Source organism: Leucoraja erinacea, chromosome 15, assembly GCF_028641065.1.
Source record: "Leucoraja erinacea ecotype New England chromosome 15, Leri_hhj_1, whole genome shotgun sequence".
Lineage (NCBI taxonomy): Eukaryota > Metazoa > Chordata > Chondrichthyes > Rajiformes > Rajidae > Leucoraja > Leucoraja erinaceus.
The window spans coordinates 29768284-29790391 of NC_073391.1; the positions used below are offsets into that span (position 1 = coordinate 29768284).

The 22108-nt window shown below is 42.9% G+C and overlaps 1 protein-coding gene across 1 annotated transcript in view; it reads left to right on the forward strand.

The window, feature by feature from the left end:
* Nucleotides 1-21693, forward strand: part of LOC129704097 (Fc receptor-like protein 5) — a 39035-nt gene extending 17342 nt beyond the window's left edge. Inside the window, exons 5-11 of the mRNA XM_055646985.1 lie at nt 4152-4256; nt 5503-5560; nt 7577-7686; nt 10294-10324; nt 12165-12271; nt 15326-15414; nt 16804-21693. Of these exons, the coding sequence (XP_055502960.1) occupies nt 4152-4256; nt 5503-5560; nt 7577-7686; nt 10294-10324; nt 12165-12271; nt 15326-15414; nt 16804-16824 (521 nt within the window). The 3' untranslated portion in view covers nt 16825-21693. The remainder of the gene's footprint in view (nt 1-4151; nt 4257-5502; nt 5561-7576; nt 7687-10293; nt 10325-12164; nt 12272-15325; nt 15415-16803) is intronic.
* The last annotated feature ends 415 nt before the right edge of the window (nt 21694-22108 follow it).

The window sequence follows — 22108 nt, forward strand, 5'->3', positions numbered from 1 at the left end:
CTAGGGGAACGTTGCCCAGTTACAAGTGCCATCTTTCAGATCGAGGTCACACCTACTTCTCAAAGGTGGTCAGAAAAGGTTGATTGACATTAATTTGAAGAAGAACGGGCGTCTTTCTTGTTGGCTGATCCAATCAAGACTAAACATCATCCCTCGAACAAGAGAGCAAGAGTAAAGAGAGTTTAATTGTCACATGTACTGTCAACAGAACAATGACATTCTTACTTGCAACAGCACAACAAGCCTGTAAACACAATATTCATAGATAACATTTATAAAACAAAAAAATGCATGAGATTAATAACTCCAATACTAGTGCAAAAATCCCAGTCCTTAGTGCAACCAGAGACTGTCCGTAGTTCATAGTTTAGTTAGTGTTTTGTGGTAATGGTTGTGGGAAGAAGTTACTCTTGCACCGAGTGATCACGGTTTTCAGATTCCTATATCTTCTATGGTACAAGTGAAATGAGCGGGTGGCGAGGCTAGGATGGGGGTGGTCCTTGAGGATGCTGGCTACCTTTTTGAGGCATCACCTCCTACAGATCGCTTTGATGTTGGAAACGTCACCAAAGCAGGTTACCTAGTTATTATTTAGCTGTTATTAGTGGGATCTTGCTGGGTTTTCTATGGCACAAAAGTAATTGTATTGCATGCACTTTAGTGGCTATGGAACACACTGAAATATCCCAAGGTGTTAAACGCATGTTGATTCGCTCTAATCAGCGGCAATTTCCCCGAGTCCTCTGTCACGCTGTCTGATCTACCTGTAAAATCCAACAGTTTCTCCACGGCAAACATTAACCAAGCTGGTGTACAATTTCCTGCACAAAACATGAACTACTGGAGGGACTCGATAGGTCAGGCAGTGTTTGCTGAAGGACCTTTCCTCAAGAGTGGAGTCGAGGGGAGGTAGCCGGTAGAAACTGCGTGGGGATGGGTTGGGGCGAGAGCTGGCAAGTGATTAGCGGATCCAGGTAAGGAGGTGTTGATGAGTCAGGTGGTGGAGAGAAGAGTGGAGACAATGACGGGGCTGGACGTGGGAAGTGGAGAAGACAAAAGGTTGCAAATGGTGGAATCGGATGAGGAGGATGAGGGTTGAAATGTAGAACCAGAGGGAGGGCTCGTAGGTTGAGGATGATACGGGACCATTGGGGTGGTTGGGGGAGGTGATAAGCAGCAGGAGGTGGAGGAATGGAAATGAGCTGGGGGATGGGACAGGTGAAATGGAAATAAAAGTCTGCTTGAGATGGCCTGGATAGAAGGAGATGGGGAGAGAGAGGAGAGAATGGGAAGAGGGGAGAGGAGAGAGATGGGAGAAGAGAGATAGGAGGAGAGGAGAGAGGGGTGAGAGAGAGGGAGAGAGAGAGTGAGGCAAGAGAGCGAGGAGGAGAGAGAAAGGAAAGAGAGAGAGATGGAGAGAGAGAAGGAGGAGGGAAAGAGAGGGAGAGGGAGAGAGAGAGAGGAGATCGGAGGAGAGAGAGAGGAGGCGCAATTATATATATATATATATTCAGGTGATTGCTTCACCTGAAATTGCAGAATTCAACATTGCTGTTAGGTTGTAAGCCACCCAAGAGAAATAGAAGGTCCTATTTATCCAGTTTGTGCGTGCCCTCACTCTGCCAATGAAGAGGTGTGTCCATCTCTCTCTCTCTCTCTCTCTCTCTCTCTCTCTCTATTTCAAAATAACAAGAGTTACCATTCCTTTCAGAAGTGCAACTGTGACACTGAAAGCAATCAAATTCTTTGTCTCTAGAACATCAGTGTTTTTTCAGCAGGTACATTTTAATTACATGACAAGTTATTTTGGTTGGGAATTAATCTCCTATGTGTCGGAGAGTACCTTCGTCCATCATTAGCACTCTGTGCCAAATTCAACAGACGTCTTGAGAGTGAAACCAGCAGAGTCCATTACCATGCCAACACAGCTGATTAATGTCCTGCATTTACTGTTTCAGTGAAGGTGATATCTGCTAAACTGCTTGGGGGTAAAACCAATAGATTGATGCATCTCTTCGTTAATATTCATCCTGTGCGACTAGGTGGTCAAGTTGGATTAGTTATCATCCCCCTGTTAATATTCTATTCTGTTAGACTACTATAACACTGATGGAAACTAGAACTACTGAAGCTGTAAACTTTTGTTTTGGGTGCTATCCAGGCAGGCCCCCTCTAATAATCAGCAGTGCCCCCCTCCAATCAAAGCCTAATTATATTTCTTGCTCTTGTACAATGTTATAACATGTGAACCTTTTCTTTTTCTTTTATTTATGCTTTCTCTGAGATGTCAAACCATATCTAAATCCAACAGAGTGAGTAATGAATCAGAGTACAGAAAAGGTTTCATTAATTTGTACATACGCTAAGGGCGGCGCAGTGGCGCAGCGGCAGAGTTGATGCCTTACAGAGCTAGAGGCCTGGGTTCGATCCTGACCAGGGGTGCTGTTCGTACCGAGTTTGTACATTCTCCCCATGATCCGCGTCGGTTTTCTCCAGGTGCTCCAAATTCCTCACACACCCCAAAGATGTACAGGTTTGTAGGCTAACTGGCTTCGGGAAAATTGTAAATTGTCCCTTGTGTGTGGGATAGTGTTAGTGTATGAGGATCGCTGGTCGGTGTGGACTCGTTGGGCTGAAGGGCCTGTTTCCACGTTGTATCTCTAAACTAAACTGAACTCGTATGATAACTGGGGTTCAGTCTCAGCACACGTTTCACACATTTTACACAGTGCCACTGTGGCACAGCAACAAGAGCTGTGGCCTTGCAACTCCAGCGACCCTGGTTCAATCCACACCTGTCTATGTGGCGTTTGCATGTTCCTCTGTGACCTTGTCGATATCCTCAGGGTCCTCTCGTGCCAAAGATGTGCAGATCGGTAAGTTAATTGGCCACCATACACCATACATTGGGGCTAAAGGAATTGTTCGGACTCTGTGGATTGAATGGCCCTCAGTGTCACGACGATAGATATTGTCTTCATTAGCGCCTATCAAATCCTTCCTACAGAGGCCGAGCCCATGGTTCATTTCTACCTACTCTGTTATTTAACTGAGTTTAGGGCCTGTCCGACTCTCACGACTTAATTCACAACCTTTTTTACTTGTGGACATTTTTCATCATGCTAGAAAAACCCCCCGACCTACTTGATGCTACGAGTACCTACGACCTCCTACGACCTCCTACGACCTCATGACGACTATGCTGCGAGTATGAGTCAAGGGCAAACTCGGCAGAGGTCGTGAAATAGGTTGTGAAAGTGGGATAGGCCCTTTATGCTAACATTGGAATGGTATAGAATCATACAGCATAAAAACAGACCCTTCAACCAAACCCATCCATGCCGACCCAGGTACCCCATCCGTGCTCACCTTTTCCTGCCGCTTACCCCATATCCCCCTAAACCGTTCCTCTCCATGCACCTCTCCAAATGTCTTTTATAGCACCTGCCGCTACTACCTCCTCTGGCAGCTCATTCCATACACCAACTCTGAGTGAAAAGGTTACCCCTCAGGTTTCTATTAAATCTTTCCCCTCTTACCTTAAACCTATGTCCTCGTGTTTTTGATTCCAATACTCAGGATAAAAGACTCTGTGCATTCCTCCTACCTATTCCATTCATGATCTTGCACCCCCATAATATCACCCCTCAGTCTACTGCATTCAGAGGAATAAAGTCCAAGTCTGACCAACCTTTATCTTTCAATCAGACCCTTGAGTCCAAACAACTTTAGAGAAGCAGCGCCGGAACAGGCCCTTCGGCCCACCGAGTCCACGCCGACCAGTGGTCACCCCTTACTCTGGCACTATCCTCCACACTAGGGACAATTTACAATTTTGACCAAAGCCAATTAACCTACAGACCTGCACGTCTTTGAAGTGTGGGAGAAAACCGGAGCACCTGGAGAAGACCTACGCGATCACAGGGAGAACGTACAAACTCCATACAGACAGCACCCTTAGTCAGGATTGAACCCGGGTCTCTGGCGCTGTGAGGCAGCAACTCTGCTGCCCCGACATCCTCGTAAGTCTCTGTATACTGTGTGTTCCGCAGGAGGCAATGACGTTTTGCACAATTATGCATGATACATATCTTATTAGCAAGTTACTAATGGTTCCTCTGATTTGCTTGTTTTATTTTAATCTTTGCCAGGGGATTCAGCATGGGATTCGCAGATATTAGTCCACAGTGCCAGTGGGGTTGGAATCAGTCTCTTCATCCTGTTGCTGGCAGGGCTGGCGGTTCTGTTTTTCAAAGGTATGTCAGCATCGCCACCTGCTGGTTCGCCCAGGAACCAGGTTGGTATTTGTACACGTATCCAATGGAACGTCGGAGAAAGATTTTTATTCCCTTTTGGTAATTAATGACCCAACCAAAGAATCACTGAAAGGTGCAATTTGTGAGCCACTGTATCACCTCGGGGAAAATAATGTTGCATGCAAAAAAAGACAGGTTTTTACCCTGAATCTGGAGCTGTGCATTTTCACACTTCTATACCTCTTGCCTAGCGGCAGAGGGGACAAGAGGGAGTGGCCGGGGTGAGACTCGCCCTTGATTATGCTGGTGGCCTTGCCAAGGCAGCTTGAAGTATTGTATATATTTATTTCTCGAATAAAGTATTTTTTGAAATAAAAGTGTCAAGGGTGGGGGATAAATTTGTGTAATTTGTGTAAACAGTATTGAATGTTTGTATAGCCTCCGAGAATGGCGGATGGATTTTTTGTGCGGTTCCTGTATTGTGTATATTTATTACTTGAATAAAGTCCATTTTGAAATTAAAAAAAAAAAAAAAGTTGGAATAAAAGGAAGGGAGGTTGGTTTGTGTTGTGGTCTGGGCTGCGTCCACAACTCTCTGCAATTTCTTGCTGTCTCGGACAGAGCTGTTCCCCAATCATGTACCTCTTTTCCTTATGTCAGCATCAGTTACTCAACATAAGGATCACCTTACAGATGCCAAACAACCTACTGGAGGAACTCAACGGGTCATAAGGTCATAAGTGATAGGAGCAGATTTAGGCGATTCGGCCCATCTAGTCTACTATATAATAACCATATAACCATATAACAATTACAGCACGGAAACAGGCCATCTCGACCCTTCTAGTCCATGCCGAACACATAATCTCCCCTAGTCCCATATACCTGCGCTCAGACCATAACCCTCCATTCCCTTCCCATCCATATCCTACTCTGCCATTCAATCATGGCTGATCTATCTCTCCTTCCTAACCCCATTCTCCTGCCTTCTCCCCATAACCTGGGTCAAGCAGCATCAATGGGTGAAAAGGCGCGATCGACATTTAAAGTTGAATCATTGTACCAGGGCAATCCTTTCCATCCACTAATGCTGCTTGACTCACTGAGATTCTCCCCCAGATTGTTGGTGGCCCTCTATTCCAGCACCTGGGGTCTCTCGTATCTCCTCTTTGTTTCGTAGTTGGCGGGAATTTTGTTGGTGTATTTGATGATTTAAATGATTTTTAACATTTCTTTTCCTACATAGTGCATAGAAGAAGGAAGACAAAGCCACAAATTAAAAGCTTGTCACGAAATAATTCAGAGTAAGTGAACGAAAGCAAGAAATATAAATCCTTCAAGACCGCAGAAACTAGCTGCAACGTGCTTCCAGTGTAAGCTGCAGAATTATTACAAGATACAGTGAAAGATTCAGAATAAGATACAGATCATCGTAATCGTAATTTATTAGCCAAGTATGTTTTGCAACATACGAGGAATTCTGATACAGTCATACCAATAAAGCAACAAGACACACAACTACATAAAATTTGACATAAACAACGACCAGAGCGGCTCCTCCACATTCTCCACTGATGGAAAGCAATAAAGTCTTATCTTCTTTCCTCCTTTTCTCCCATGGTGGAGGGGAGTCGAACCATCCGCAGTCGGCGATCGAAGCTCCCGCGTCGGGGCGGTCGAAGCTCTTGCGACTGGAGCTCCCGTAGTTGGTCCCTAAACCAGGGACCGGGAGTTACACGATGTTAACTCCACGGGCTCCCACGGCTGGAGCTCCCAAAGTCGGTCCCCAGTAGAGGCCGCCAGCTCCACGATGTTAGGGCACGGGGTGGACGGAGATACGACATGGAAAAAGTCGCATCTCCGTCGAGGTAAGAGATTTTAAAAAGTTTCCCCCACCCCCCCCCCATAATATACAACAAAAACATACATAAAACATAACAAACTAAAATAACAAAGAAGGAAAACGTCGAGACAGACCGTTGGCGAGGCAGCTACCATCGGCCCCACCTGTATAAAACTTAGTTAAATTAATTTTCAGCTATAATGCTGCAAAGACTTTTTCAAAAGTTACTCCTTTGCTGATGCACAGAGCTAATTGCGGGTAGAGAGAGCTAAATAGTTATGGTCACCCTGTTATTGAAATATATCGATAAGATGGAAAGAATGCAGAGTAGATTTATGAGGATGTTGCCAGGACTTGAGGGTCTGGTCTACAGGGAGAGTTTGGATAGGCTAAGGTTTATTCCTTGGAGCACATGAGGTTGAGGGGTGATATTAAAGCTGTATAAAATAATGAGGGGATTATTTAGGGTGAATGCATAGTCTTTTACCCAGAGTAGTGGGATCAAGAACCAGAGGGTGGAGGTTTAAGGTGAGAGGGGAATAATTTAATAGGAACCTGAGGGACAACTTTTTCACACATGGGGGTGCTAGGTATATGGAATGAGCTGCCAGAGGTAGTTGAGGCAGGAACTATAACTACATTTAAAAGACATTTGGACAGGTATATGGATAGGAAAGGTTGAGGGATATGGGCCAAACATGGGCAGATGGGTCTAACGAAGATGGGGCATCTTGGCCAGCATGGGCAAGTTGGGCCGAAGGGCCTGTTTCCCATCTGTGTGACTATGACTCTTCTGCAAAGAACGATGGAGGCTCACTCATCATTCTCAAGCATGAGATCAATAGATGTTTGGAGAATCTATTGATCTCATGCTCTATTGGACAATTGAGTGGGGGAACGGAGGTGGAGCAGCACCCATGAACCCACTGCATAACGGCCTGGACTCCAGGCACCGCATTTTCTGCTGAAGTTGCTCTTAAGATTATAAAAGAGGGAGGTGGAGGTTTGCACTTACGAATAATTAAGCAGGCCACAAAGATAAAAGTCTTAGAACCTCCCTGCTTTAAAGCTAACTGGGTACTTTTCAATTAAATAGCAGAGTATGTGCTGTAAAAGTTAATTGAAGGTGGTGTCAGAATTCATCTTTGTTCATGATCCCTGGTCAGAATAATCAGCAGGGCCCCATTTACCCAACGCCTAATTATATTCCTTGCTCTTATACAACGCTGAACTTTTTATTTTATTAATGCTTTCTCTGAGACACAGTTCGGTTTGTCCCCGTGGTATGTAATTTGCACTGCAGTAATTATATTAGAACAGTGGCTATTATGTTCGCGGAACCCTCAGCTGACATGCCGTCCTGTTGTCTTTTAATGTAATGTTACTTCACTATATCAAGTTATCTGATACCAACACTGTCACATCGCAACGTAATTAATGCCTTGTTCTTATCGATAAACCTCTCTAAATAATTAAGGAACCAGCATAAAATATCTCGAAATGATGAAGACCAAATAAACGCAAAGGCTGGAAGTAAGAGTGTTGAGCCATACATTGAAAGAGCCCAGGATCTCAAAAAGGCAGCAGGTAAGAGTAATGGAAAGATACTAAATATAGTCATAACCCGGGTTACAGAAGGCCTGACTTGTGGAGATCTAGCTTTTACTCAAATTCTTTTATTTCAAAATTAACCTTGGCTGCAGTTCATACTTTTGGGGGAAAAAATGATGGGGATAAGGTGTGATCTTATAATAGTGTATGAAGATCATGAACGGAATAGATAAAGTATATGCACACAGTCTTTTACCCAGAGGTGAATCAAGAACCAGAGGACATAGGTTTAAGGTGAGGGAGGGGGGGGGGGAGATTTAATAGGAACCTGAGGGGCAACACTTTTACACAAAAGACGGTAGGCATATGGAACGAGCTGCCGTAGGAGGAATTTGAGGCAGGTACTATTACAAAATTTAAAAAACATTTGGACAGGTAGATAGGATAGGTTTAGAGGGATGTGGACCAAACGCAGGCAGATGGGAATGGTGTAGATGGGACATGTTGGTCGGCGTGGGAATGTCGGGCTGAAGGGCCTGTTTCCACACGTTATGACACTGATACAAAAATAAACAGAAGCTTTTTTTCTCCCAAATCGGAAATAGAATGATTTCACCCCTTATCAGTGAAAACAAGGTGGAGACACATGAGAATGTTAATGCTGAAATCTTGAGCAAAATACAAACTGCAGGAGGAACACAGTGGGTCAGGCAGCATCTGCAGAGGGAAATGAACAGATGATATTTCAGAGTGGAGGTTTGAAGAAGGGTCCCATCTTGAAATGTGCATTTCCTCCCACAGATGCTGAGTGGCCGTGTTCCTCCAGCAGTTTCTTTTTTAGTGAAAAGAGGTTTTTGACTCTGTGCGTGCATGCAGGTGTGTGGTTCCACCAACACATGTGTGAGTAACTAAAGATACACACAAAGTGCTGGAGTAGCTCAACAGGTCAGGCAGCATCTCTGGAGAAAAAGGATGGGTGATGTTTCGGGTCTGGACCCTTCTTCAGACTGAAAGTAGGCGGTGGTCGTTGGGGGGGGGGGGGGGGGGGGGGGGGGGGGGGGGGGGGGGGGGGGGTGGGGAATAGCTGGAGGAATAGAGAAAATACCAAGTAATCAAGTGTGAACATGTGTGAATGCATGTGTGCATGTGGTATGCCTGTGCAGTGCATAGGTGGGTGTCTCAGTGTTATTGCGTGCGCACAGGTATTTGTGCATGTGTGAACATGTGTGCATGTGGTCGTGAATTTGTGAGCATTGAATTTATGTGTGCATGTGCATACACAAGTGTACACACAAGTGCACTTACCTCTTATTTTATATAACAATAAAGTATACCTGAATTAGGACATTTGGCACATCAAGTCTGCTCTGCCATTCAATCATGGCTGATGTATTTTTTCCTCTCAACCCCATTCTCCTACCTCTAATTATCCCTGGTGGTTATTGTACATAACTTAACCGTGTTATATTAAAGTTCAACATCCATGTTGTAGGCTATTGTTGTGCCCATGTGACCATCAATGGCCTCTCTTTTATTTCCGACACTGTGACCATCTCTTTCTTGAATCCCTAAAGTTCTTCTGCGAATGATGCTCCCCACGCAGAAGCAATATTTGGGAATTTTGTGGTAGTGAGAGTAAAGAATTAGTAGCATATGTCAGAGTTAGGATGATACGTTATTTAATAGACAAATAGCAAGTCTTGGTGCTCCTTGTGTGTCTGGGGCTCCATTCATCTGCTGCTCCAGCCAGTTGCTAGCCAGCAGATCAAATCTCTTGCCCAAGAAAATGTCAGGAGCTCCTTTTCAGTAAATCATAAGACGTGGCAGCAAAAATTGGGTCATACAGCCCATCTAGTCACCTCTGCCATTCGATCATGGCTGATCTATTTTTCCCTCTCAACCACATTCTCCTGCCTTCTCCCCATAATCTCTGATGGTCTTACTAAGCAAGAACCTATCAATCACCGTTATAAAAATGCCCAATGACTTGGTCTCTGCTGCTGTCCGTGGTGATGAATTCCACAGATTCACCACCCTCTGGCTAAAGAAACTTCTCCTCAATTCTAAAGGTACATCATTTTATTCTGAGGCTGTACCTTCTGGTCCTAGACTCTCCCACTAGTGGAAACATCTTCTCCACATCCACTCTATCTAGCCCTTTTTGAGTATAGATCTGCAAAAAAAAAGATTAAAAAGGTGGCCAGAAAATTAGTCAACTCGTTCATAGTCTCATTGTGCACTACAGCTTTTAGAAATAGCCAGAGAAAAAAAAAACGGAATTTCCTCAAGTTAATGAAATCAACTTGGCAAATTACTGGTCCCAGTACAGTCCTTGACTTGATTGATGTGAGGCAGCACTGTGCCAAGGCTAAAATAACTCAGAAAGCAATTTACTTGTTTGTGTTAATGAGCGTATTTAAAATAGCAAACAGCGGTAAATTAAAGCCAATGGGGTTTTTTTTAATCCCACCTTCCCAACCCAGAAACACTTGGGAAGCATCGTTTTCAGAAGCACTAGAGGACTGAATAAAATAGCTAAATATGACAATCGGCAATCATTTGTGGCGGGTGTGTGGATGTTTGAGATCCTCCGATAAGGTTACCTGAAGCAATGATTGACTGATATTCATTTATTGTTTTTAGTGCTCCGGGAGAAAATGGAGGCGGCATCTTGGTAAGTGCTCATTGTACTTATTCACCCCTGAGAAAACACGATCAGTGTGAGACATGGTTTTACAATTATTACCTAAAATAGCCAACAGCAGCGTTAATAAGCAGAGAACCGCAGGTGCTGGTTAATACACAAAAGGACACAAAGTACTGGAGTAACTCAGCAGGTCAAGCAGCATCTCTGGAGAACATGGATAGGTGACGTTTCAGGTCATAGGAACATAGAGAATAGGTGCAGAAGTAGGCCATTCGGCCCTTTGATCCAGCACCGCCATTCAATATGATCATGGCTGATCATCTTAAATCAGTACTCCATTCCTTTAGACCCAAGAGCTAAATCTAGCTCTCTCTTGATAACATCCAGTGAATTGACCTCCATTGCCTTCTGTGGCAGATAATTCCACAGATTCACAAATCTGGGTGAAAATATTTTTCTTCAACTCAGTCCTAAATGGCCTATCCCTTATTCTTAAACTGTGACTCCTGGTTCTAGACTTCCCCCAGCATTAGAAACATTTTTCCTGCATCTAGCGTGTCCAGTCCCTTAAGATTTTTAAATTTTTTAAAATATATTTCTATAAGATCCATATGTTTCTGTAGAAGGGTGGGGACCCTTCTTCAAGACTTTGAATATAGATCGGCGAAACAATTCTAACAAAGTAGTCAGAATCTGAAAAAACCCAAGTGAAAGACCTGGATAGAATGGATGTGGAGAGAATGTTTCCATTCGTGGGAAAGCCGAGGACCAGAGGGCACAGCCACGGATTAAAAGGACGTACCTTTAGAAAGGAGATGAGGAGGAATTTATTTTGGGCCTTGGGGATGACTCAATATCAGCACTAGATGTCAGTAAAGCATTCTCATTGAGAGATAAAGGGCTTTAATCGTGGTACAATACGCTTCAAAAGGATTCAATGCATTTGGAGCATTCTGAGGTTGTGTAGAGTAGATGGTGTTAATGGATGGAGGAACTGTGCAGGTGTCTAACTGGCCAACTCTTCACATTAACCTTCAGTTGGTTTGCCAACCATTTATCATCAGGAGAAGTAAGGAAAAAGTTGAGCATCAGTATCAGCACTTTTAATGTTCCAAAGACGCTGATACAAACTATTGATAGACACAAAGATGCTGGAGTAACTCAGCGGGGCAGGCAGCATCTCTGGAGAGAAGGAATGGGTGACATTTTGGGTCAAGATCCTTCTTCAGACAAACTATTATTCTTTATAGTGACATTTAGGTTTTCAGTTGCTTGGCATTAAGAAAAAGAGATTATTACTTCACAAGCAATCAGATTGGCATGGCCACAGATACATGGAAAGTTAATTGTATGGGGCCCAGGTCCATAGACAGCATACAAAGCAATACCACTATTGTATCTGCCTCCACCAACACCCCAAGCAGCATGTTCCAGGCACCCACCACTCTCTGTGTAAAAAAAACACCGCCTTCCCCCACATCCCCTTTTAATCTTTGTCTTTCTCTAAAGCTCTGCCCTCTAATCTTTGACATTTCCACCTTGTGAAAAAGGTTCTGACTGTCTACCCCATCTACCTCATATACCTCTATCAGGTCTCCCCTCAACTGACGTTTCAGAGAAAACAATCCAAATTTGTTCAACCTCTCTTTACAGGTAATACCCTCCAATACAAGAAGCATTCTGATAAATCTCTCATGCATCCTCTCCAATGACTTCACATCCTTTCCATAATGGGGTGACCAGAACTGCACACAATATTCCAAATGTGGACTAACCTAAATCCTATAAAGGTGCAATTCAGAAAGATTAGGCCCCTGATGTCTGCTAACTGTTGATTTTGACATTTACCTCTGCTTTCACCACACAGGAATTATCAATACAATGCACTTCGGATGAATGAAAGCCAGAATTACACAAGTAACCTTGTACAACCATACGTTATGCCAAAGCCCAAGCCATGCATCAAAGAAGTAGGTAAGCAAGGCCATGTTCTGAAAGAAAAAGTGGTAAAAACATTTTTTGCAATTGAAGCATAGGGACAGTTCAGCTCATCATTTGATCTATGTGAAGACCTGCCCCAAGCCTCCCTTGAACTGCAACACATTGTAAGGTCAGAGTAGATGAGTAAATATCAGCCCTATTAAAACTTAAATTACTCTAGTTTCCCCAGTGTTCATACTTTAGTTTAGTTTGGTTTAGTTTAGAGATACAGTGTGGAAACTGGCCCTTCAGCCCAAGAGTCTGCACCGACCAGTGATCTCCGCACACTATCACACTATCCAACACACATTAGGGACAATTTACAGAAGCCAATTAGCCTACAAACATGTACGTCTTTGGAGTGTTGGAGGAAACCGGAGCACCCGGAGAAATCCCACGTAGGTCACAGGGAGAACGTACAAACTCCATACAGACAGCACCTATAGTCAGGATCAAACCCGGATCTCTGGTGTTGTGAGACTGCAACTTTGTTGCTGATCCGCCATGCCGAATTAATTGATAAATTATAGGACGTAAGATGATTATTGACACCTAAGAACTGGTGTAAAATCGGGTAGAATTGCTATATTACAGGTGGCAAAACAGTTTAAGTTGAAATACAACTATACACAATGTAAATAGTCTTCATAATTTAGTCCTTATATAAAGTTGAAACATCATCATTGCAGGCCCTCCTAGACTAAAACATTCTTCCTCCAGTGTGTTGCATAGAACTGAATGCAGTGTTCCCTTGGGATACGCCCAGAGCATTGTGCAACCGTAACATTATATTCATGACTTTGTAGTCTTGTCCCATTAGGTTAAAACCAGCATTTCATTAACTTTGTAAATTATTTTTTTTGTCCTGCAAATTGCCTGTCATCTATTCAAAGGCATGTGTTATGATTCAAAGCAAATTCATCCATTGATTTTCTTGTATGTTTTATTCGCCCATGGGATGTGGGTGTTATCGTTTAAGTCACCACTTCAAGTCAAGTCAAGTCAAGTTTATTTGTCACATGCACATACGAGATGTGCAGTGAAATGAAAGTGGCAATGGAGAAATACAGATTGAGATAAATGCCATCTGGAAGGAGATGTTCAGATAGCAGGTCTTCCATTGCTGCCACTTAGGACCCATTCAGAATTTCCCCTTAAGGTGTTGATCTTAACCACAGCAGTCCTGTTGAAGGTACTTCCAATTGGCTGTAAGATCAGGAATTCCAGGATTTCCAGTCTGTAAACACAGTACTCAAAGGTGACTTATTTAACAAAGAGAATTCAATAAATTAAAAAAAAACAGAAAATCCTGATCGCCACCACCCAAAAAAAAGGACAGGGGCAGCAATGGAAGACCTGCTCTCTGAACATCTCCTTCCAGGTGGCATTTATCTCAATCTGTATTTCTCCATTGATTGCAGTACATGGTTAACATGCAACAAAATCCTTTCACTGTGCCTCGGTACATGTAACAATAAACAAAACTATTTTCCATGCCGGAAGGGCGTGCCATCTGGAAGGAGATGTTCAGATAGTAGGTCTTCCATTACTGCCCCTGTCCTTTTTTTGGGGGTGGTGGAGATTTTCTGTTGAAGAAACTTTGGTGAGTGAGTCCACTGCAATTCTGGAACTGTGACCAGGGAGTGTTGAGACAAAGAAATAATAAATGATACAATTGGACATTACATTGTGGCGCAGCTGGTAGAGCTGCTGCCTCATAGTGCGGGAGATCTACGTTCGATTCTGATGTCGGGTGTGTCTGTGTGGAGTTTGCACTTTCATCTGTGACCGCTTGGGTTTCCACCGGGTGCTCTGGTTTCCTCCCACATCCTGAAGACGTATGGGATTTTAGGTTAATTGGCCTCTGTAAATTGCCCCTAATGTGTAGGGAGTGGATGAGAAAGTGGGATAACATAAAGAAAGCCCATCGACACCTTTACTTCCTCAGAAGATTGAAAAGATTTGGTACATCAACGAACAGTCTCTTGAAATTCTACAGGTGCACAGTATAGAGCATATTGACAGGTTGCATCACGGCCTGGTTCAGCAACTCGGACACCGAGGAATGAAGGAGATTACAAAATGTAGTGGTACTGACCTCCCCACCATCAAAGGTATATTATGGAGGTGTTGCCTTAAAACTGCAGCCAGCATCATCAAGGCCCCACACCACCCTGGCCACACTCTCATTTCACTCCTGCCATTGGCAAGAAGCAATAGGAGTCTAGTCTGAAAACTGTGACCCAGATTCAGGAACAGCTACTTCCCAGCAAACATCAAGCTCTTGAACACTACAAAGATCAACTAAATTTAAAACTATGAACTGTCTTTGTTGCATAAGGGACCTGGCGCTTTGGTTTTGCACTAATATTAGAGTTATTTTTAATATATTGAATTTTATTTGTTAATTATGTCATCTTTGAGTACTGTGTTTACAGACTTGTTATGCTGCCGCAAGTATAAATGTCATTGTTCCATTTTCAGTTCATATGGCAATTAAGCCCTCTTGACTCATGAACCAGTGTGAATGGATACCCGGCATGGACTTGGTGGGCTGCTTCACGATGGGGTTTTTTTTAATTCATAAGTTCATTTCAGTTAAGAGCAGAATTAGGCCATTCGACCCATCAAGTCTACTCCACCATTCAATCATGGCGGATGTATCTTTCCCTCACAACCCCTTTCTCCCGCCTTCTCACCATAACCCCAGACATACTTAATAATCAAGAATCTGTCAATCTCTGTCTTAAAAATACCCATTGATTGGCCTCCACAGCCTCTGTGGCAATGAATTCCACAGATTCTCCACCCTCTGACTAAAGAAATTCCTCCTAATCTTTCTATATGTCTAACCCTTTATTCTGAGGCTGTGCCCCCTGGTCCTAAGCTCTCCCACTAGTGGAAACACCCTCTTCACATCCACTCTGAACAGGCCTTCACTATTTGGTAAGGTTCAATGAGGTCCTCCTTCATCCTTCTAAAACATGGATAGTTTATGTTATCTTGCATACCATTGGCTTGCTTGAATGTTGTTCTTTTTGTACTCAGATAATGCATCTTTGGATTCAACATATGCTGTCCCTGCTGCCTTATGCTTGAATATACCCATGGATACAGATTCAGATGAAATCTATGATGTAAGCTTTTACTAACTCCATGTTAAAGATTCAGTATCACAAAGTTAATGAGAGGAAAGCAAGAGTTTTCCAATGTTTGTTGGAATGATTTCCTGATTGTTTGAACCCAGGAAAAAATAAGTTGGTTCACTAGCAATAAAGCTCTTTATAAATTGAATCCACAGAGTATACACTCCAGGTTTTATGCCAAGAGTGCATGATGTGACAAATACATTTGCACTTGAACTTGCAAAATCAAATCCTAATTAAACCCATATGACATAAAAATAATTATTTTTTTCATAATTTTCCTGACAATTTTTCTGCCCAAAATTGTACGTTTCATAAAAATGACTCCCTAAAATTCTCCAGTGTGTGATTCAGAATGGGCCATTTTGATTATGGTTCTGGTTAGATTGACTTCCAGGGACCCAAATATGTGATTTAACCCAAGAGCATTAATTTTATGACTGGTTTTTATTTTAAAAGAATCTTTAAGATTTTTTTGTTTCAGTCCTGTAAAAATAATCGGTGATTTACTGTTTAATTTCAGACTGTAGTAATGGATGTGTGCAGAAAGGAACTGCAGATGCTGGTTCATACCAAAGATAGACACAAAGTGCTAGAGTAAGTCAGTGGGTCAGGCAGCATCTCTGCAGAAAAGGGATGGGTAACGTTTCAGGTTGGGTCATTTCTTCAGACTGAAAGTGACACAGTCTGAGGAAGGATCCCGATCTGAAGCACTGCGTTAATCTTTAATAATGGATCTTGCAGGAAATATGATCTTATCAAAGATAAATGACAAGTGAATTCAATTAACTTAAAGCATCTTAGAATGTGGAAGATATGTTTTCATTATTTCTGATATTTTTTAGGCTGAGTCTGCTAATTTTGTTTTTTTTTGCAATGTATTATTAGTTATTGAGTAATTAAATTTGTTGAAATTATCCTTATCCTTCACGAGTAACTAGAGTTGATGCTTAATCTGACTCATTATCTGCACCAGTTCTTTTTATGCCTCTTCTGTTCTGAATTTCACTGATCAATCTCAGCCAATGTAGATTAAATGCATATGTAAATAACTGAATGTTTTTCTGTACTGTCTGAGGGACAGTGGCCTGGGACCTTTTCTTGGGAAACTATCTCCTGTATGCTATCTCGAAGGAGACACTGTAGCTTTAGGGTCAGAGGTGGAAATTTTAATATGGATGTGTGGGAAGTTCTACACAGAGAGTGGCAAGTGCCAGGAATTTAAAAAGTCCCATGCACACAGGGAAAATGGCTCATCCAGCTTTTGCTATGATCTGAGAGCTCAGTCCTGCATTGCTGCACCGCACATTGCCATCACCACTTGAAATGCTGTGCCCAGGAATTCTAATGATGTTAAAACACTGTTTCCCTAATATCCAGGTTCCACCCCGAAGAATGTGATGCCGAAATGTTGCTCCCAGGAAAAAGGCAGTAGCACAAGTTTAAAGGAAGCTAAGATCATGAAAGCACAAACAGCTTCAGAGGCTCAAATTGTCATCTCAATGTTTGAACAGGAATCTGCATGAAAACCCTGCCAGTTAGTAACAAGAACACTGTATTTCATTCTCCTTCTTGCATTGTATAGATTGTCGGCTAACTCACAGCAGTTTTACATATTATTTGCTTTCAATGTACATTGAGACTGTATTTTGGGATCACTGCCCAGAGATTAAAAAGTATGTCAAACTTGTTTGCTGACTTTTAGTAGGGAACCAGTATAATGTGAACAATTAAATGACAAAGCTATTGGCAGCCAGTAGTCAATTTTTCCATTGCCATTTTAATTCTTTTCTTCTTTTGTTTAAAGTCATTTTCTGTTTTTAATTGCGTTTCCTCTGGAAAGGGAATTAGAAATCCATTACAAAGTTATTATTTCATCAAGAATGCCAAGCAAAGCTTACTTCATTAGGAAAAGCTAAGTGCATAATTTAATATTTAATGGGCTACATTGAGTGAAATCTTCTTTCAATTCTTTAATCAAGCTGTCATGGATGTAGAATAATAAGTTTCAGATGAGCGCATTCACACTTTAATAAAAAACAAGGAGCAGTTGATCTGCCTTCCTAACGTGATATGGCTTTGGACAGACTTGTAACCTGGGCGGCCACGGTGGCACAGTGGTAGAGTTGCTGCCTTACAGCGATTGCAGCGTTGGAGACCCGAGTTCAATCCCGACTACGGGTGCTGTCTGTACAGAGTTTGTACGTTCTGCGTGGGTTTTCGCCGAAGTCTTCGGTTTCCTCCCACACTCCAAAGATGTACAGGTTTGTACGTTAATTGGCTTGGTGTAAATGTAAATCGTCCCTAGTGTGTGTAGTATAGTGTTAATGTGCGGGTATCGCTGGTTGGTGCAGATTCGGTGGGCCGAAGGGCCTGTTTCCGTGCTGTATCTCTAAACTTAAAAACTAAACTAAACATAGTCAACCTTCAATACTGCTGGATGTCCCACAACTCAACAGCAAATGAAGCTCATTGGGAATACTAATCACTGTAATGTAAGAATAAGCAACAAGCTCCCAAAACTGCCAGGTTGTTTTAGAAATACAGATTGAGAGATAAATGCCATTCAGGCCACAAAGGAAAACTTCACTTCCTTCCTCTGAAACAGTACTAGGATTTTCCATATCTACCCGTGGTAGAGCACTCCATCCGCCTTTGATGAACACTCCATCTAATCCCCAAGGTGACAATGCCAGTATACTTGCATACTTCATTGAGTCTACATTTCCAAGCTCAAGTTTCCAGAGTGGGATTTGAACTCACAATTCTTGGATTCGGGGAGGAAGAGGTTCACATGTACCTCCTCTAATGCCATCAACTGCATCCACAGTTCCCGATATGCACTCCTGTACGTAGTCGAGAATAAACGTAGACTCGGCGACAGTTTCACTGAACACTTTTGCTTGGTCCAGCCAGGGTCGAAGGGATCTCCCGGTTGCTAACCATTTCAACTCCCCATTGCCATTGTTTTGGCAAATTGGATGAACAGCATCTCATATTTCACTTGAGCAGTTTACAATCCAGCAGTATGAACTTTGATTTCTCTAATTTCATATAAGTACATTCCCCCGTCCTGCCCCCCACCCCCAACCTAGACATCCTACTAGTTCCACTGTTCGCATCCCTTCATCATCATCTCATCCCCAGCCAACAATTGGCCATTATCGACTCCATCTTTCCTTGGTCATTTGTTGCCGGCCCTGTTTTGTTCTGGCCTTTTCCTACTTCCAGTCCCCCACCGGCTTTCCTTTCAGTCTGAAGAAGGGTTCCAAACCAAAACGTCTCCTGTTCCTTTTCCCCAGAGATGTCTCCTGACCCACTGAGTTACTCCATCACTTTGTGTGTGTCTTCAGTTTCTTCCTATACCACAAAAATACATTTCTGGTCCCAATCCCACCACTGTTACAACTATCTATTGCCTTATTACTATCTTAATGTTTAAGAAACATTTAGACAGGTACATGGATAGGATGGATTTAGAGGGATATGGGCCAAATGCAGGCAGATGGCACTAGTGTAGAAGGGTCATATTGGGCGTCGTGGGGCAAGTTGGGCCAAAGGGCCTGTTTCCATGCTGTTTGACTCTAGGACTACAGCTTATCAGAGCTTCCAGAACACAAATTGACAGACATGTTCCTCTCAAAAGCAAATACATTTCTAAAGTACCTTATTCACAAGCTTGTGGGATCACCAGAGACTATGTAAGGCACCCAAGTCTAGTTATCCAAGTCTTTCTGAGCATTCTGTGATCAAGACCTCGTTTTACTGTTAGTCACGTTTTTGTGTAATCTTGTCAACTGAGACTATAAAACCGTACTGAAGTCACACTCGGCAGATCAGCTGGCATCCTGGTGCGCACCAGTGTGGCAAGTAACAGTAGAGTAGCTGCCTTACAGCGTCTGTACGGCGTTAGTATGTTCTCCCCGTAACTTGTGTGGTTTTCTTTTTATACTTCATATTTAGTTTTTTTAGTTTAGTGATACAGTGCGGAAACAGGCCCTTCGGCCCACAGCAATCCCCGCATATTATCCTACACACACACACACTAGGGGCAATTTTTTACATTTGCCGAGCCAATTTATCTACATACCTGTACGTCTTTGGAGTGTGGGAGGAAACCGAAGGTCTCAGAGAAAGTCCACGCGGTCACGGGGAGAACGTACAAACTCCGTACAGACAGCACCTGTAGTCGGGATCGAACCTGGGTCTCCAGTGCTGCAAACACTGCAAGGCAGCAACTCTACCGCTGTGCCACCGTGCCGCCCATGTAAAATCTGTTACATTACATTACATCTTTTTAAAACATGAAGTATAAAAGTTCCCTTTTATGACATTTGGTCCTAATGCATCTTAATCCCAGTGGGTGTGCTCTGTACTTTACATCATTTGTATGTCCTCCAACTTTCACATTGATTTCAGTCAATATAAAACTATATTACTATTTCATCAGCAACTCAATAAGGCAGGCTGCACCTGACACTTAGTTCATAACACTAATTGCTTGACACATTATCTTTATATCGTTTGCTCAGCTGTAAAACAGTCAGGTTCCAGGTCTCAAGGGAAAGGGTCATTGAACTGTTGGACGTAGAAGGGAAAAATACAGAAATATTATTATGCAGTTTAATTAATGATGAGGAATTATAACCTGTGCTTTCATGTCAAATACAGAACAGATGGTTGAACTTCTGAAGATTGGGGTCATATAACTGCATTCTGCAGTTAATTTCTAATTCACTCGATTCAAGGACTCAAACATTCTACCTTTTTAAATCTTTTTATTATCAAACCAACATTTATTCAATTATTCACAATAATAAAATTTACAAAACAAACATTAACAACACACCCACCACAATTATGCATCACATCACCCCCCGCGGTCCAGGAAATCCCCCATGGTGTCTGTGGACTCTTTTCACACAGAGAGTGGTGAATCTCTGGAATTCTCTGCCACAGAAGGTAGTTGAGGTTTGTTCATTGGCTATATTTAAGAGGGAGTTAGATGCGGCCCTTGTGGCTAAAGGGATCAAGGGGTATGGAGAGAAGGCAGGTACAGGATACTGAGTTGGATGATCAGCAATGATCATATCGAATGGCGGTGCAGGCTCGAAGGGTCGAATGGCCTACTCCTGCACCTATTTTCTATGTTTCTATGACATCGCGTGTTTTCTATCAAGGGACACCCGGGCACGGACGTAACCCACAGGACCTTTCCCAGGGCAACAGGTGGTGGAGCAAATCTATTACAACCTAAAGAAATATTAAGCAAAAAATTAGTTTGGGGGCTTTATAATGTAATTGTGTCCCACCTTTAAGATGAACAACATGAAGACACCTGTACTTTTTGTTGCTGTGTAACTATCTGAATATGTTTGCAGAAGACTTTGAATTGTGTAACTATTACCTATGGTAGATAACAGCAAGACAGTTCATGTATAACCTGCACATTATAGTTGGTGAATATAACCCCACCTGATATATTGATGGTCAGTGGACAGTCAAAATACCAGGGCAGCCAATTAAAGATGTGTTATTACATTCCTGGTGCTCGTTTTCATTCTAGCAGTCCTCTCAGTGTCCATCCAACAAAGTCTTCACTCGGGGGGTGATGTTATGCAAGATGTACAACCAACACCCTCTTTTCTTTTAGACAGACACAACATTCTGGAGTAATTGAGCAGGTGAGGCAGCATCTCTGGAGAAAAGAGAATAGATGATGTTCTGGGTCGAGACCCTTCTTCAGACACGACCCGAAACGTCAACTTTTCTTTTTCTCTAGTGATGCTGCCTGAACTGCTCAGTTACTCCAGCATTGTGTGTCCATCTTCAGTGTAAACCAGCATCTGCAATTCCTTCCTACACCCTCCTTTCATCTATATGGAGCTTTTATTCCATAATTACTATTTATTTAGTATTTATCAAAACTGCTTTACTTGCAGTTTGCAAACAACCACCATCAAATTACAGTAAATCCTTGTTTTTACAGACCTCTTCATATAGGATTTTGATTCTAGCGGACTGGCCTGCTGACCTTCACTGTAAGGCTGGGCTGCCAATGCCACTCCCAGCCAGTGCCGTCCCTCCACCGCACCCACCACTGCCGACCCTTACCTGCACACCAGTTGCCGGCGGGCCACGACCAGTGACTGCGCCCATCCTTGTCTCTCCCCCGGCCATCAGCTCACCTGGATCCCAGGCCCAGTTCCAAACCGAGAGTCTGAAGAAGGGGCTGACCCGAGACGGCACCTATCCATGTTCGCCAGAGATGCCGTCTGACCCGTTGAGTTACTATTGTTTGTTTCTATTATTTATACAATGGTAATCCTTTACTTGATTATAGTGGACAATCGGCAATAACGGACACCCCCCCCCCCCCCCCCCAATCCCTAAAGTGTATTATAAGGTTTACCTTACAAATTGACAGTACTATCAAGAGCACATACGAGCACCCTCAGTGCCAACTATTCTCCAAAGGCCTCCAAAGCTCCCATGGACACAGCACACTGAGTGAACACCGACCATTGATCACCCATTCACTCTTCATGACCTCACTAGTACTTCATTATCCTACTTTCTCATCCACTCTCTACACACTCAGGGCAATTTTACAGAGGCCGATTAACCTACAAACCCAGTATGTAGGAGGAAACCGGAGGGCCCGGAGGAAACCCACGCAGTCACA